Raw genomic sequence first — 18,394 nt, 5'->3', positions numbered from 1 at the left:
AGAAATACTATCATGTTTAGATGAAACATAATCACTCATTTTTTTTTTCTTATTTCTTGCATTTGTCTTACATGCCTTATCTATTAGAGGATCCTATGGTATAATATTATAACATACAAAAGTGAAACATTAAAAGTTGGACAACAAACTATACATCAATAATTCAGTATGTATTATTAGTTTTTCAGGACTAGTACAACAATGAACAACTACATGCAATAATTAAGGATTTGATTTGCTTAATCGTAGCTAACTAATGGTTCGAGTCGTGGAAACAACCTCTTACAGACATGCAGGGTAAATATGCATACATCAAACCCAAGTCGGCCCGACACCTCAAGACCCGCACGTGGACCAATTTATAAGGCTAACTAAAACATTGCCAAAGGTGAAGTAGACCTTTCAAACCCACCAAATGCCTTAGCTCGTGTAGTCTTCTTTTTCATCAAACCCATATCCTTACCGGACCTCCGACCCGTTTTATTCGCAAATGCTGGTGGTGAGTGTCTACCAACATTCTTGATTTCATCCTTATTTGCACCTCCATTGACAAGTATTCTTGTAATCCCTACATAGTTTAAAGAATCCGCTATTTGCATCGCGGTCACGCCTTTGTTGGTTCTTGCCTTTACATCTGCACCTTTCTTCACTAGCAATTCTAGAACATCCACATTGCCCGATTCAACTGCGCAATGCAAAGCCGTGTACCCCTCTCCGTCCCTTGAGTCAAGATTCGCACCCTTCTCGATCAAGAGGCGGACCACGTCTGTATAGCCTTTGAACGAGGCTCGATGCAAAGCGGTCCACCCGTGTTGGTCCTGCCCGTTAATAGCGGCCCCGCTATCAAGAACTCGATTTACGGTCCTCACTTCGCCTTTTCCTGCGGCTAGACATAACCGGTCCCCGAGCCCAAGCATGTCAAAGAGCCTCGTGTGCCCGTGATCTTTCGCCAAATCATAAGCGGTTTTCCCTGATCGGTTTCGAATATCTTTGTTAGCTCCTTTGAGTAATAATAACTTGACCATGTTATCATCCCCATGAGACGAAGCTATATGCAAAGGGGTCTCCTTGTTGGCTAAGTTTGCGACATCTGGGTTAGCCCCGGCGGTTAACAAGACTCGAGCACAGTCCCGTCTCCGCTCCTTCACCGCGAGGTGTAAAGCGGTGTTCCCATCTTTTGTAAACGCGTTTACATTAGCCCCTTTTAATAAAAGGAGCTTTAGAACATCCACATGGCCTCCAGCGGTGGCAAGGTGGAGTGGGCCCCATGTGAATGACTCTGACCTCTCAGTGTTAGCTTGGTGAGCTAGTAATAGCTCAACAATCAAGCTATCACCTGAGGCGGCTGCATCCTCAAGTGGACTTGTACCTGTTCGACTCCTAGCCTCAACATCTGGCTTGAACTCGAGTAGCAGTTGAACTAGGTCGGCTCGGCCTTGTGAGATCGCCAAGTGGAGTGACGTTTGACCTTCTTCGTCAATGGAGTCAACGGTTTTCCAATCCGGGTTACTCTTTTCTAACACATCTCTTATGTCATCCATGTGCCCATTCTTGACAAGTCTAGTTATCACCATTGAGCCAACAAACATGACCCTAATACCACTATCAACAAACACTTGCTTCTTTCTTGTAGTAAACCACTCAATAGGGACCGAATCATGGGTGGATGACGGGTTTTTAACCGCGGCTCCTGGGACCACGACACTATGCAATAAAAAGGAATCATCACAATAAGGAATCAACCCCGAGAGACTTGAACTTGGAGGGAAGTCATAGGTGATCTCTACGACTACCGTCGTTAGTGGAGATATGATCCCGGATTGTGGTCGGATGGTGTAACGAGCCTTGTTCATTGGTTGCAAACGAAAAGCTACCGGCATTGTGTACATAACGTTTCGCAAAGTAAGTTGACCGTAACACTTTTGGCCTTGTTCAAGCCGTATTGCAACCACATTAGATGGCTCTAGACTTATCAACCGGTCCATGATCTTCCCTTATGATTAGTGAAAAAAGAAGCAAGATTTTATGAACAAGAGTGGATGGTATGTATGTAAATAAGAAGGTTAAATTAAAAGAGTGCCGGCTTCACTAGAGACTTCCAAATGGTGGTGCTAATAACAATGTTAAATTGTTGTATTAGGTGTACCTTTTCCCTTAATTTATGTCACTTTCATTATTGTGTTATATGTATATATATATATCCCCTTTGTACTATGCCAACACTTTTTATTGTAGACAAACCACAACATCTCAATCTTAATATTCCATTCGGTCTAAAAATGAAATACTTTTTAAGGTAACTTAGGAAAATTGTAATGTTTAATCGGTATATATTTCTTTACTCGTTAATCTATTGATTTATAGGGATCTGGAAAAAATCTATTGTTTGTTGATCCTCTGGTTAGCTAAATTTATATCAATCAAAGTATTTAACCGAGCAAATTTGTTGTAGTTTAATCGTATATTTGTCGTCATTAGAGTGGCCACGGTTTTATGACTGTAATTGAAAATTTTGTTTTAACCGCTGGTTCCTTTTTTAAACTAACGAATACCTTGGTTAAAATGTGTGAAACATTTTATGTTAAATAGTATTTGGATTTCTTTATTTTGCTTTTGTTAGAAGAATGTGTTAACATTTTATAAATAAGTTATGTGAAACTATTGGAAGATATTGTATTATTTAATTTGATGATTAAATGATAGGTGGTTCATTAAGATTTGTGAAATTTAAGGTCAAACAAAGTGACAAAGGTGGGATCAAGAAGTAGGTTAAAACCTTTGGTTATGTTGCTAATATTCCTTATGTTGGCAATTGTCTTTATGTATGGTGTTGTTTCAATAGTCCAACAAAGGAACTAGTTTTATAAACTATTACAAAATAGAGGGTCATCATTTGTGGATTTTGTCAAATGAAATTTTAAATTGATACTTTATTGCATTCTTATATACAAAGAGACAAAAATGTTGTCAAACGTTTAAAAAGGATTGTGAAGAAAAATATGATTAGAACTTGAGAAAGGTGTTAAAATTTCAATCGTTTTTTATATTTTATATAGTTTATAAGTTAAAAGTTTGATGAAAAGGGTGTGATATGATAAACGGAAAAAATATAAAAGAAGAATTATATAGATAACGTAAATAGGTTTCACATTTTTTCCTAAATTTATTTATCGCTATTTAAAAAGTTCTACATCTCGTTCCTCGTATAGTCATATTTATTTATATTCATCTTAATAATAGTAATTCTGATCATCATGTATTAATTATTTTAACAATTTATTTGTATTAACAGAACATAAATTAATTGGTAGGGGGTGAACCCTGTCTCACCGAGTCACAGGTTTCTTAAGGCGTTCATGACACTATCCGTTTTGACGCCCAACTTTTGTAAGCTTGTTTGGTACATTTAACGCCCATAAATCTCATGATGTGGCTTTGGCATTGTGGGGTTTAATGCCCATAATGCATAGCTAGCCTAGCCATATGGCATCATGCATACATGTTTATTGTTTCGTATAGAAAAAAAGAAAAAGTAGTTGTTAGGTATATATTATCCAAAAAACGCTCTTAAAATCACCTATAATAAAAATAACTTAATATGCAAAATATACATTTACACTTCTAAAACTTTGTTTTTGCAATAATTTCAAGTTTCTAGCAATTTGATATATTAGTGGTTATTATATTTTATAATATTACGTGATATTAAAATTTTCATTTCCATTCAAGTATGCTTGTTTAGATAATCAAACATGTATCACCTTATATCATATTCGCTTTTAACCCATTAAGATTTTTAAAAGTAATTTGATAACCGAATACACGTCCCAAATGTTTCATGGTTGTCAATCGGATTTGGATTCTTTTTCATCATGTAACATCCTAAGCAAATCCCACATCGGCCGTGGATAAGAGAGATCTTTAATTCATAAGTAAATGTCTCTCCTCTTAAATCATCAACACGTTTTGGGCTTAACGGTAGTGGACGAGAGGAGAGCTCCACAGTTAAACGTGCTTAGTTGAAAGTAGTAGCGGGAAGTCTTCACCTAGGCAACCAAAAACAAATCCGCGAGCTCTTCGTGGACAAAACGGGCAATATTGGTGGTGCGAGGTGCGAGCTCTTTGTGAACAAAACGAAAAATCTTTTACACGATCAAAATTGAATAATGTTATGTCCAAATCTAACAAAAATTTAACCGAATATAAACAAACTCACAATCACTTGGAACTTGGTAGATACCTTTGTATATAAAATAATAGAATCATGTGGCTTTCGTGATTCTTTTACAAAATTCCTGGTTCTCTTCCACACGCACCGTCCACGCAATTTACAAGCATATATCTCGATCCACCCAAATGCATGTATCAACTAATGACTTGGAGTCACAAGTAAGGTTTCCGCATTTTCAAGACCATCAAATTAATGGTGTAAACCCGGGTACATGTTACGGGTGTTAAAAAACCGTTGAAACTCGCTTAATCGTCCAAAGTGAAGCAAGCCGACTAGTTTTGCCGCTTTGAGATATATTAGGTTTGGTTTTCGCGGTTTAGTGATACAAAATTTCAGACTTAGAACTACTCGTGTAAATTGAACCGGCGATTTGACATTTATTGGTTTGTATTTTCTCTTTTCATTTTTGAGTATGTTGTAGTGTAGATGTATTATAATTTATAACAATCTTTTTCATTTTTAAACTTTAGTACAAACTAAAACTAAAAAGGATTCTGAAAAAAAAAACTCCATTCAGTTATTCAATACCGAACTGGTCATGCTAAACCTGACCTGTTTGTTTTCCAAGAAAATTAAACTTGTCACACGATAAACACCCTCCAAACTCGACCGGTTTATCATATTCTGAAACTATAGTTAGCACATCGATTTATTATATTCTTTTTTCACCAAATCACTACCTAACTTCACACGTAAACTATTTTGCAAGTCACCTAAATATGGTTTTATCATTTTTTTTAAAGACCCAAATCTTACTCTACTGCACGTAAATCTATTACACAGCTCAATTGAGTTCGAACCCAACACCTCTTGGATGAGAGCATACACCCTTGTTACTAAACCATTGTTGGTGGCTTGGAGCTAAATATTCTTCTAGTTTCTTTATTAAACACACAATTTCAAGGTAAAAAAAAATTACTAAATATTAAAAAAGAAAGAAAGATATTATGTGTTGGAAATACATAGCACAATAACATTAACGAAACAAATGTCAAAGAAATGCAAAACAAAATTAAACGTGATTCAAATTTAACTTCCACAGTGTTTTTGGCTGCAACATAATGGAACACACTAAATAGTTAGCTGATGGTTGAGGTTTTGTTAAAAATACAGATCTCTTAAAACAAATTTGTAAAACAACCCGTGTGTCTCGTGGACTTGTGTAGACTAAAAGAGTAGTCGTAAAAGATATCGTATCTTTTACATGTGCATCAAACATTTCCCTTTAGTCACGACTAAAGGACTAAAACTAAGATGACAATCGATTCCGTATTATGAATAGCTTAGCTCATATATCATTATCATTATTTAAATCAAGTATTATATGATATCATAATTTTTTTTCGTGTAAGTTATTAATTAAAGATTTTCAGTAACAGTAAAAACCGTTAAAACTTCATTAACCATTAAGTAGCTATTACACACATTCATTACTGATTAAACTAACAAGTAACAACCCATAACTCCTTAATTTCTACTCACTTATTACATTTTATTATTATTCCAACACACTCACAAAGTCATAAGTCATAACACCTCCACCTTCATCTTCATCACTCCATCCCCTGCAAAAACAAAACACACAATAATAACAATAATTAATCACACAATAATAATAATTCAAAAACTTATCTCCATCTCATCAATCACAGTCTAAAACACACACAAAAATAAATATCTAATAACCGAGTTAATCAGTTCTTAATCACTCGCAGATCTGATTTATCACGATAATCGTCGTCGTTTAAATGCTCGTACTTAATGATATATAAACAGATCTGAAAATATACATACACAATAATAATATTAATATATACCTAATCGCTGTCGCTACTGATGCTGCTGCTGTCGCCGCCGTGATGCTCACCGTCTTTCTTCTTATTCTTTTTCTCCTTCTTATCCTTCTTCTTTTTCTTCTTCTCACCTTCGCCGGAATGTTCCTTGCTTCCGCCGTCTTCGCCGTGGATCTTATCCTTTATCTTATCAACAATACCTTCCTTGTGCTCCGGCTGCTTGTGATCGGACTTGGATTCACCGTCGTGCTTCTTCTGCTCGGACTTGTGGTCGCCTTCGTGCTTCTTGTCGCCGCCGATGTGAAGCGCGTCTCCGATCTTGTTGATGATTCCGGCCATTTTGATTTGTATTGGAAAATATACTCTGAAATTAATAGGTGTTGATTTTGGTAGGTGTGAGAAGTAAAGCCAATTGGAGTGAAGTTATATAGGGGAAATGAGAAATCCACGTGGCGACGTGTGTCTAAAAATATCTAATTATACGAGAGGGTTATTGGACTGTTTTAGCATTATCCGTTTTTAATGCTTTTATAACCGACCAAATATTTATTGTTAAACATAATGTTACATATTTCTTACGTCTTCTTCTTGAGTTTTTTTTAAAGGAGTGAAAGAAAAGAAAAACTAAAGATAGTTAAAAATAAGTGTTCTTGATTTTTTTTAGGATGGAAAGGAAATGAGTAGAAGAAGTTACGAGGGATTAAATTAATGTATTTTCTCAATAAGTTATCCTCCCAAAAATGGGATGATTACTAAGGATATCTATTTTTTAACGTAGTTATCATTTCTTTTCCTCTAATTTCCTTCCAACTCAAGAACACACCTAATTAAAAATATTTTCCTTCCCTTCCCTTTCTTATCCTTCCCTCTCCTTTTCTTTTCTTTCCTTGATTAAAAAACTCAAGAACAAGGCGTTAATGTTACTTTTGGTGGATATTGACGGTGTTGTAAAAATCATTAATTGGTAGTCTGGTAGTGAGGTGGAAACTATCGATTAATTGTATTAATTGGATTGAACTTTAATGTATATTTTTCAGTTTTATATATACAGACACACATTTTTATATGCAATTTTCAGTTTTATGCATACACTGCCGATTATAGCTATATTTGATAGTTGACCGATTAATTAGCTAACTAGTCCAAAATTAATCAGTGAAGTGAGGACTAGCGATTAATCGGGGATTAATCAATGCCTAGTCAGGATTTTTGCAACACGTATACTGGCGAAGAAAAATTTGAGCTAGACATTGCGAGTTTGTGAGTTCGAATCAAGAATCCACCTGGGATTTAGTCTCACTGTTTGTGATATTAGAGAGTTCTACTCTTGTGGTGCCACATTGATTGTCAAGTTGCACCTGACAGTATGGTTTACCGGGGAACGCCCAAGCCAAACTCTGAAGTCAGTGTGAACCCGGGTTAAGACATAGTCTGACCAGCGTAGGCAACGAGGCTCTCGAATATGAAAAGTGTGGTGACTTAACACACAAGAAAGTCGTTCTAAAATTTATATGTTTATTGTTAAACAAATTTTTTGGTTAAAATATTATTTATATCAACCTTTATAAGCTTAGCTATAGTTCAGGGCAGGACATATTTACAATGAAGTCTTTCTCATCATCAATTTGACAATTTTCGTCGAATAAGCCCATAATCATCTCACTTGAGAGCGATATCAAATTATCATTATGTAAACTTATTATAGCGTTATGCTCTTTATGTAACTTTTAATCTAAACTATTAACATATTTATTTATTTATAGAACTCTCCTCCAATTGAGGAGATATATAGATTCTGGATTGACCGAATTGATACAGAAGTTGTAACATGGGAAAACCACGAAAAACACGACATTCTATGTTAGTGGTAGCTTTCTAGTTATGTAGTGTTGAATTGATAGCTAGCACGCTATTACTATGTATTACTAATATGCTTTACATGAACGTTTTGCCTAGAGTAGAGAGTCTTACTATAAGCAACCTATTTATCCTTAGAGATAAGAGGTACAGTTTGCATACATCTCACCTTCTTCAGACCGTACCAATAGCTTTGTTATTGATAAGATACTACTGGGTATGGATGATGATGATGGTGATTACCTATATCGAGATGAACAATTGAAGAACGAGCGCTTGAACTCATTGTAACAGCCCTGCTGATCGATGTTTAGTTCAAGATGAAGGTCAACGCCCGGTGTATAACAGCCTCAAAATATAAGCATTTTATCCAAATGACTTTCAACTTTTGTTTCTTTTTCTAACTGTTTTACATATTTAATGATATTAAGTAATTGGTTTCATATAATACAGAGGTACGAATAAGTGGAGCCTGCTCTTGGATACGACGGCAAAGCTTGGGGAAAACGTGAAGGGGGCTAGGCTTAATTCTTTTGATAAACAAGTAAATTTACACTACTGAGAAAAACATGAGGGAGGCTAAAACCTAATATGATATAATTTTGCAAATAAATATTTAATATACCAAATAAAAGAATATACAAAGGCTCGTTGAGGTTTGAGAACCTACTCTAGCTCGATTAGTGAAGCCAGAGCTCATCCTCGTTTACTAAACAATCTTGTTTTCACTTTTGAACTTGGCTAATCTTGGCTCAGTTAAAGATTTTAATGAGCCAATTTCAAGCAGTTCATAAGCAGTTTGTCTTGTTTCTCCCCTGCCAAACTAGATTGGTACAAATGAACAGGCTAGATAGACCGTCCCACCCAACCCAACTAGTTATTACTTTCGAGTTTTGACCCAAAAATTCTATCAAATCCTTAGAGCAAGTATATCAACAAAACTCAAGTATTCAACTTTAACAAATTCACACGCACTACTTTAAAACTAATCTAAACGTGTCTTTATTCAACACCCAATACCGTAAATTGAAAGAAACACCATATAGTTGTTCTGTCAAATCGTTGCTTTTAATATATAGATAGAAGGGAAAATAACGACACTTTAGCCCGTATTCCAGATGATTTTAAGCTGTCACACACGTGTACCCAATTTGCACCTAATCAGTATATGACTTTTCTATTTTATATCTCAAAAGTATAGTCCCTAATCACTAGTATATAGAACACAAGAAGTTCCATAAACTTGTTTTAACCACACATTACTCGATTCACATGATGCATATATAGAACCATAGAGTATAATACATAGAGTACCGAATGTAAGTAGAGCACCAATCTTCTTGTGTCTTACGTTAGTTCATATATAGTTTATCTAGTCATACTCAGAGTACATGTGTCATGCGCTCCCCATTTAGCTTCACGCCTTCCAAATTAAACTACAAGATTAAATCAAAAGTTACAATAATCAAAATCTTTGGAGGGTTATACACCAACTTTGTCGCCACTGAAGGGTATTTTAGTCATTTGATCAATGGTCTCACGTTAAACAAACCAATTTTCTCAGTGTTCATGAGATCTGGGTAGGGATGGCAAAAAACCCCGAGTCCGACGGGTATACCCGAAACCCGAAATAAATGGGACGTGTATACCCGAAACCCGATGGGTATGGGCCGGGTATGGACTGGGATTTACATTTTTTCGTGGGTATGGGATTAGATGATACCCTGCCCGGTTAACAGAAAATGTATACCCGTTTACCCGAACCATATACCCAATTTCTAAACCCGAAAAATTGTTTGTATTTTTTAGGTTTGGAAATATATATAGAAGAAACTATATAAAAATTTAAAAGATATTATTTATTTATTGTAACGTTTATATGTATTGAGTGTATTATATTTTAATTTGTAACAATTGTTGTACGGATAAAATGTATAAAATAACAATAATGATAAAAAATATATACTTGAAAATCCCAACGGGTATACCCGATACCCGCTGGTAGGCCCGATACCTGACGGGTAATGGGCCGGGTATGAGAAACGCTTTTACAAACGGGTATGGGCATGGAATTACCAATACCCGGCCCGTTGCCATCCCTAGATCTGGGTAATAAACTACAACATATAAATGCTACTTACCGTTACTAGACGAATATCATGATCTACACAAGCTCCTTCAAGATTTGCACCCTTGAAATCACATCTTCCCAACTTAGTGCCCTAAGAAAGTAGAACAAATATAGAGAAACAAAAATCAATCAGAATTTTCTTCACACACAAAATTAACACTACACTTTGAATATTTATCAATTATCAAACCCTTAAATTGGCCCCTTCCAAATTCGTATATGTGACTTTAGCCTCCTGAAAATATAGAATTACCCCAAGAATTAGAATTTAGAACCAAGAATAATCAGCGTATTTGATCCAGGCTTAAACATACCCAAAGATTCGCATGTCTCAGGTCCGCATCACATAGACAACAACCTATCACACAATGATAATGATACGCAAATAATTAATAAAAATGTATTAATTAAAAAAAAAGATGAAACAGCATCATCTCCACGACATACTTGCTCAATTGCTTACAATATCACCCGGCTTAGCTTCTTAATTATATATACAACTTAACATTGATCTCATAAGTGATCATTAGCATACAAACCAGACATTTAACAAAGAAGCAATTACAAATAGAGTTAGGCTAAATGTACCGTGAAGAAACACTAACCGGACCCCGGGCAGATTACTGGTAACCTGGGGGTTGGATAGCTGTTTCCCACGAGGGGTTAGACCCTTGGAAGATGGTTCTTCTGATAACCTGCAAAACAGACACCGTGAGCTCGTCACTGAGAAGGGGGGGGGGGGGGTTCCTCCTTGTGACCACCCTCCGGCGTGAGAATCAGACTAGATTGCTCTTTAAATATAAAAATATATTAAGAGATTGCTAGAGCAGATATCAGGTATAATATGATGATAATGTAAGATATGTTGTCTCTAGATGATCATACCATTTGGGGTATTTATAGCCGAAGGTAGGTTTCCAAGGAGGTATGGCCGGCTGCAACAGTGTTCCTGTTCATCAACAGTAGCCTACGCACGTGCCCTGCTGGTAGTTGGTGGGTAGGCAGCGGCTGATAGCGACCAGGCCTGCTGTATACTATTCCCTTTCCACCAACTGCCGGCTACGCACGTGGTATGACAGTAGTTGGTGAGTAGGCAGCGGCTTAATAGTGATATAGTACAGGAGCATGCTGCTCGCCATACTGTATCAGTGAGCTGTCGTATCCTTGATCAGATCTTTCGCCCATACCTCGTCAGGTACAGTAAAAGGTCCTTCAGTATACAGACTGGCTTATTTGGGCGGGAGTATTCCCCCTCCCGCCTCTGTGCGGGATTGCTCCCGGCTTTGCTCATTCCTTCAGGTGACACTGAATGATCGAGAGCTAAGTACCTAGTGCGTGTAGCCATGCTGCGCGGGTGGCCTTCCCTCATGGCTTGTATCCGAGGCTGCGGGAACAGGCGGAGTCCTTCACCATGGGAGGCATTTCCTGCGGGACCAGCTTGCATACTGCGCGTAAGGACGTCACGTCTCTGAGCATGGTTGGTCCTGCGGATCCAGTTGGTCTCTGCGCAGACGTCCCTGTTTAAGGTGAGTCTTGCGGGTCCAACTGGGCTCTGCTGGGACCTACCTCTTCATACCCCCTGGTTGCTTGTCATACCCCCCTCCCCCCCTTGGAAAAACCAACTTTCATATTAACCCTTAAAATCATGTAATTACCAAATTAGCACAAAAGTAAAGATTTAATATTATTTTTTTTACAAGTTGCGTTTTCTTTTTATGATTTCGAGTTTAGGGTTTTGGGTTTCGGTTTTAGGGTTTAGGGTTTAGGGTTCGGTTTCGGGTTTAGAGTTTCGGTTTTAGGGTTCGGTTTCGGGTTTCGGATTTAGGGTTTCGGTTTTAGGGTTTAGGGTTTGGTTTCGGGTTTAGGGTTTAGGGTTCGGTTTCGGGTTTAGGGTTTGGTTTCGGGTTTAGGGTTTAGGGTTCGGTTTCGGGTTTAGGGTTTACGGTTTTGGGTTTTTGGTTTATTTTGTAAAAGATAAAGTGGTAAAATAAGGATATTATAAATATATATACTATTAAAATTAAAAAAGATATTATAAATATTTATAATATTAATATTAAAAATAGTAATATTAAAAAAATAAATTAATAGTAATACTTAGTTTTTAATTTGATATATGTAGTGGAGGTTATCAAATGAAAGTAATGTTGTAGGGACTAAAATGTATATAAATAATGTCAAGAGCTAATTGTAATTTATGTAATAAGTTCAGGGGCGTATATTTAGTAAAAATGAAGTAAAGGGTATGTTTAACAGCACCCTTACAAATACTGGAAACTTAATTATTACCTATTCAAAAAACTTTCTATTTTATGTTTACACATTACATTTTACAATTTATAACATGATCATTAATTATACCGGCCCTTTCTCTTTCTCCTTCCACTCAAATCTCTCATATAAGTTAGAAATTGGGCATATTGGATACTTTATTTCATTTTATTTAAGTAAATATGATATACAATTTTTGAGAGGGTTATATCACTATATGAATTGTCCATATAAAATAAATTTAATAAATTGAAAAGAAGATATATTTACCATGTAAGTTTGCACGATCAAGATTAGCCTCCGCCAACAAAGCTCCACGAAGATTAGCCCTTAGGAACTCACATCTTCCCTAGGCAAGACTAGATCAATTAAGTTGTCTAACAATGAAAGAAATTTGACTCTAGAGTTCAATAAATTAGATATAGGTTTTGTTTCAAAACAAGATTAAATAATAGGTTCGCAGATGCTTACTCGCGCAATGTTGCATTGTGAAAATTGGCGTTTTCAGCATCTACATCCTGGAATCAAAAGAGAAAACACAAATACACAATTTTAGGTCATATTAATGTATAAAATGACAATAATATATTACAAATATATTTATAAGAATACACACACACTAGAAAGGTGTCCGCGTGATGCGATGGAGAACAGAGAGACCGATAATCACTTAACATGTTAATTCAAATTAAAGATAATTAATAAAACTTTCTTTATAAGGTATAATGACGTACAAAATAGTTATGACCATTTAAAAATTGTGGGGAAGTTTGTTTTAAAAGATTGTACCATATGTTTTAAAGGTTGTAATTACTTGAATTCTTAAAATCATATAAAATTATATTTTTGTCCTCATATGTATTTTAATATAATATAGATATATAATTAGTTAAGACGGAAGAAAATACAAACTGAGTTAGATAATTTACTTGAAATTTAGCACGATGAAGATTAGAATGTGAGAAGATAACATTTTTCAGGCATGCAAAGCTGAAGTCCACACTCGACAAGTCCTGCATAATAAGTATAATGCGAAAAACAGGTTTATTAAAAGTTTAAAACACTTAAGAGATAATTAGCAACATATTTTGACTTTCTATTTGTCCAGTTACATATGGCTCACATTGGTTATCACATGTTACTAGTGGAGCCGTTAGTTTTCTACATGTTCTCACGGTTATACAAAAATACTATATATATCTTTTAGCATGCATAGCATTTGTGTTTTAGGTTGCTTCGAACTTTAGAAGCAACTCGGCTCTGTAAATATCGATGTTATATCATATATGAAGCCGGCCTAATATCATTAATATATGCAATATTTTATAATTCATATCCTAAAACACCACTCATATATATACCAGTTTTGAAAGATCAAGCCCAGAGAGATTTATTCCACTTAATCTGACATTTTTGGATCGTATTATTTTGATAATATCAGCTCGTGTTAATTCGCTTTGCTTTTCTTCGTCATCCTTCCTTTTCAAGACTATATTTATTTTATCCATCAATCCCTGAAATATTCATAAAGAACTATATCTTGAAATACTACACAACAGTTTGATAGATCCATGGAATGGGGTTGATTGGAGGAAACAAAATAAAAAAGAAAATTCATAATAGAAATGTTGAAAAAAAATTTAAAAAGTTATATTAAGTTAATTGAATCATATGAATATACAAAAGAAGTATAATAGATTTGTTAAAAGTAGTTAAATATAGGAAAACACCTACTAGATTTGTTAAATTTAACTTTCACAACACGTTTTGAAAAAAAAAAACGACTTATAAGAAGTTGATAGTACTCTGCTTCCCGCAAAAGCTCTATATTCTCAAAATCAGAAAAGTTGGGAGCTACACCATCTCTCAACCAATTCAAAATATGCCGAAAGTGTTTCCCATCCCTGTCCACAAACACATATCCCTGCGAAAACACAAATTGATCATACTCCTTCATAGCACATAAGAAAATTTAAATGCTTATTTATTGGGAAAAAAGAGTATACATAATTACATATATAAGATCAATTGAAAAGGCGGTAATGTTGTGAAAATGTAAGGATTTTTAAATATGTTTATAAGGTAGTAGAGAAAATGAGTGATTTTTTTAAGAATGTGTGAGAATATGATATGGTAGCTAACTAGGCGCATTTATAATTGTTTTAAAAGTATTAAGTTGGAGATAGTTCAGAAAGCTCCGTGTATAACTCATCAAACAAAACCAAGAACTGACAATTAATTAAAAACACAAGGTAAATATGCTCATCAAGAATAGACACATGATCTGGCATCCAAGCAAGTATCCCAGTTTTGTGTACATACCTTCTCAGAGTCCTTGCAAACGGTGTGACGACCACTGAACATGGCAGCAAGCATCGACTGTGGCTCCCTAAGAGTTAGTGTATCAAACGTTGTGCAGAATTTCTTTCCACCTAATTCAAAATATCATGCTTAAATATATTACTTATTACTTATGACATCTAATCTATGTGGCAAATTAATTAGAAACTCAACTAGAAGCATAGTCGTCAATCAAATCAGAGCAAAATTGACAGAAAATCACGAGTGAAATAGTAAATTGAAAAGCAAGAAATATGAGATTAAGAGTACCTATATTGAGACGAACAGTCGAAGAACAGGCGTCCGAGTACATAGCCATCCCCCTCCTGAGATGTTATCACTGCAACATGAAGATGAATAAGCTCAAATGGTTTTATGGTAGGAAAGAATAGTAAATATAATGTGAAAAGCTAAAAGTCTTTCTGTATATGGTGTTGGAACTACAAAAGTAAATAAGCAATGTGAAGAAAAATTTAAATGTCTAAGAAATTAACTATATAACATGAATATACACGGGTCTATATTAACTAGCCGACCCACAAATAGTTTGTACTCGGCTTGTTTACAAACTAGTCAATTTCGAGCAAGTTTCAAGATATTTAAATAACCCTAACTCGATGATTATTACTTTGGGCCTTTGTTCGACCAATTGGTTCTTCTATGAAAGACCTTCAACAATTCATTATATAACTAGAATGCTTAAATATTAGATAATTTATATATCATTTACAGATTATTGTCGTCAAGGGAGGATACGGGTCAATTGATCTAAAACTTAACTCGAAACATTTTTCTCATTCAAAATTATCTATTAATTTTAATCATACAATTAATAATACAATCCAATTTGCCTATTTTTACTTATTTCTTTTAATTCTCTATATGCACCCTATTACCTATACATTTATTCTTGCTCATTCATCTATACTTTGGTATGCACTAATAATTACCTTGTTTAACATATAAATCGGGCTGCAAACGAACGGGGACGAGGCCTTGTCATATTCTTTTGTTAAGGAGAAATTGTGTTCATGAACGGTTCACGAACACTTACCGAACGAGATTTTATGTTCGTGTTCATTCATTAGGAAATGAATGTGTTCACGAACACAAATAAAATCGGCGGAGCCTATAGACTGAGATCTATGTATTCATCAACGTAAATAATAAGAAAGGTAATAGGAATTATGCAAAAACAATGTAAGAATATTGAGGGGTAATATATTAGAGAATATAAAATGTTTAGATAAAATAAATATATATATATAAAAAAAAACATTTATGAACAACATATAAAAAACATGAACGAACGTTTATGAAAACATTACTGAACGTTCACGAACATAATTAAACAAACGAGAGCTCTATTCATATTTGTTTGTTTAACTTATCTAACAAAATTTCTTGTTCATGTTCATATTTGTTTGTTGAACTTCACGCCGAATGATTCACGACATTTACAGCTAAATGAACGCTGCTGAACGGTTCACGAACTGTTCGCTGAACGTTTGGCTCATTTACAGCCCTAAGTATAAAGAATGCTCAAGTTTTAAACGAACGAGCATTATATAGATACATATAATATAATTACAGTGAGTCAGTTGTGTTACCTTGTTGCCGAGTCGGAACTGATCGGAAACAAAAACAGACGAACAATCACGTACGTTGTCCGCCGCAAAGATATACGCTGTGTCGTCAAGTCGCCGGAAAATTATAACTACAAGGTTATTATTGATAATCCAATGTTTTTATATAATACAACTATGTGATAAACATGGAAAAAATATAACTTAAATAAATACAATTATCTTATAATATAAACTCTAATACAATCTTTTCTTATTATGTAGGGTGTTAATCGGGTTAACCAAAGGTTTTGGATTAATCGGACTTTATTTAAAAAAAAGTCTAACCCGTAATTCGACCATATTAAGGTTTGGCTGTAATATTTCTCTATATTTTTAAGTTGATTTTTGGGTTGGTTACCGGTGGGCTGTAATATTTCTCATTTCACACAATTTTCAATTGCTTTCTAAAACGCATATCATACCTTTAAATGAACTGAACGAACATGGACAAGGACATGTTCATGTTCGTTCATTTTACCTTTAAACAAACACGAACACTGAGACGAACAAATATTTATGTTCACGTTCGTTCGTCTTTTAATGTTCGTGTTAGTGTATGTTCGTTCATTTAAAATTTAAACGAACAGTTCACTGACATAAATGAACATAATTAAACAAAGATTAACGAACATATATGTATATACGTAAACGAACATAAATAAGCAAATATAAAACGAATTAGGATGATATAATTTGTAAAATAAAAGTAATATTTAATAATTTTCTATTAACATGTAAAGGACATGAATGATCATAAACAAACGTTTACGAACATAAATGAACGAATTAAACATGTTCATTTTCGTTCATTTAATTAAATGAACAAAGTGTTTTTGTCCATGTTCGTTCATTTATTAAATGAATGAACATACCAACAAACTATTCACTTAAAAAACAGAATACTAATTTTTATAGAACTTTCAACATTGACTTTTTAGTGCCTATTTCACCTTTGCATCAATATTGTATATAAAGTTAACTATCGCCACTAATCGAGTTATTCGAGTTAACTTGACACCCGAATTTTTTCAAAAACGAACCCAAAACCCACTCTATTAACAATTGGATAACTTGAATAACCCGATTAATTAATACTTTTTGACTCTATTTAACTTGACCCTAATAGGTTATTCGGGTTCGAGTTGGGCCAGGTTAATTAACATTTTAGACACCCTTATTATTATGGTAGAGGCTAAGATTGCGGACTCCTTTGCAATATTCCCGTCAACTAATTAACATTCTTTTTGCTTTATTAAGTTAGGGTTTCACATATAAGCTATACTCCTTAATGAAATTCAAAACTAGAACCCTTTAGAGTACAATCTGAATTTTATTTTATTTATAGTTATAAATAAAAGGAAGATTTAGAATTGATATTAGTGGATAATTAAGTTTCATAAGGGTAATAAATTATTGGTAACTAAGTATGTGCGTTTTTATAATGCAATTTAAAAATACATATATATTTACCTAAAAAAGTTAAGGCTATTTAAAAATAGCGAGAGGAAGTTGGTTTAAGAATATTATTAAAATAAATATATGTAAGTAAAGATGAGGGGTAAAGATTTAACTTATAGGACAATAAACAACAAAAAAAAAGAGTTAAGTGTAGACCAGAGAGGTGCACCGCACAAATTGGCTACCATATATGGGCTAATCTTGCAAAAGTGTTAATCACAGGAATGCATTTTTGCACTTACATCTAAAAAAATGTATCGGGTACTTAAGATCGACAACAATCAACATGAAAAAAAAAACAAGGGGGTTGATTTTGTGAAAAAATCAGAACCAAGTATAAGTATCAAGTGTATAATCTTTAGTTATCCAAGAGATCGAATCAAGTGGTAGGTTTTACCTCAAATCTTTAAACTCTAAAAAATCCATAGATGTTGATGAATCGAACTTGATGTGTTTGATAACTCAAACAGAAGCTTGTCTATAAATTAAGGTAGATAAATATAGTTCAAGCCATCGAAAAATATGCTTAGAAACAACCAGGTTTCATTTGTAGTCACACCCAATTTGCACTGAGCTTACGCCACACTAATTTAAGTACAAGAACCGACTACGGTCGTACTAAGTCTTAGATTACTTTTATACTTAATATCTCAAAAGCAATTGTCGGCGATGAGTATATACATAC

At 34.4% G+C, this 18,394-nt stretch overlaps 2 protein-coding genes and 1 pseudogene across 2 annotated transcripts; all 3 read right to left on the bottom strand.

Moving 5' to 3' along the window:
• Positions 1–48: 48 nt before the first annotated feature.
• LOC143551428 (protein VAPYRIN pseudogene) lies at positions 49–2,008 on the bottom strand (annotated as a pseudogene).
• A 3,965-nt stretch (positions 2,009–5,973) lies between these two features.
• LOC143551427 (dehydrin HIRD11-like) lies at positions 5,974–6,431 on the bottom strand. The gene has a single exon (XM_077041871.1). It carries the CDS (start codon positions 6,361–6,363, stop codon positions 6,049–6,051), a length of 315 nt encoding a protein of 104 aa, XP_076897986.1. The 5' UTR covers positions 6,364–6,431; the 3' UTR covers positions 5,974–6,048.
• A 2,832-nt stretch (positions 6,432–9,263) lies between these two features.
• Positions 9,264–14,936, bottom strand: LOC143551446 (FH protein interacting protein FIP2-like). The gene is made up of 11 exons (XM_077041883.1): positions 14,894–14,936; positions 14,606–14,715; positions 14,046–14,207; positions 13,645–13,797; positions 13,213–13,296; positions 12,755–12,801; positions 12,554–12,627; positions 10,327–10,385; positions 10,203–10,247; positions 10,023–10,103; positions 9,264–9,317 (listed from the first exon to the last, which is right to left on the bottom strand). Exons 1-11 carry the CDS (start codon positions 14,934–14,936, stop codon positions 9,264–9,266), a joined length of 912 nt encoding a protein of 303 aa, XP_076897998.1.
• Positions 14,937–18,394: the final 3,458 nt, after the last annotated feature.

Source organism: Bidens hawaiensis, unplaced genomic scaffold, assembly GCF_021521415.1.
Source record: "Bidens hawaiensis isolate Kalapana, Puna unplaced genomic scaffold, B.hawaiensis_p1.1 tig00016457_1, whole genome shotgun sequence".
Lineage (NCBI taxonomy): Eukaryota > Viridiplantae > Streptophyta > Magnoliopsida > Asterales > Asteraceae > Bidens > Bidens hawaiensis.
This window is presented reverse-complemented; position numbering and strand designations above follow the sequence as displayed.

What these genes read in the sequence shown, in the direction of transcription:
- LOC143551446 (XM_077041883.1), bottom strand. Translation starts at nt 14,936, where the DNA reads ATGTACTCGGACGCCTGTTCTTCGACTGTTCGTCTCAATATAG. An exon ending in TGATCGTGCAAACTTACATG is followed by an intron (nt 10,386 to 12,553) that starts GTAAATATATCT and finishes TTGCGTATCATT; the next exon opens with ATCATTGTGTGATAGGTTGT. An exon ending in TGAGACATGCGAATCTTTGG is followed by an intron (nt 10,248 to 10,326) that starts GTATGTTTAAGC and finishes CTATATTTTCAG; the next exon opens with GAGGCTAAAGTCACATATAC.
- LOC143551427 (XM_077041871.1), bottom strand. Translation starts at nt 6,363, where the DNA reads ATGGCCGGAATCATCAACAAGATCGGAGACGCGCTTCACATCGGCGGC.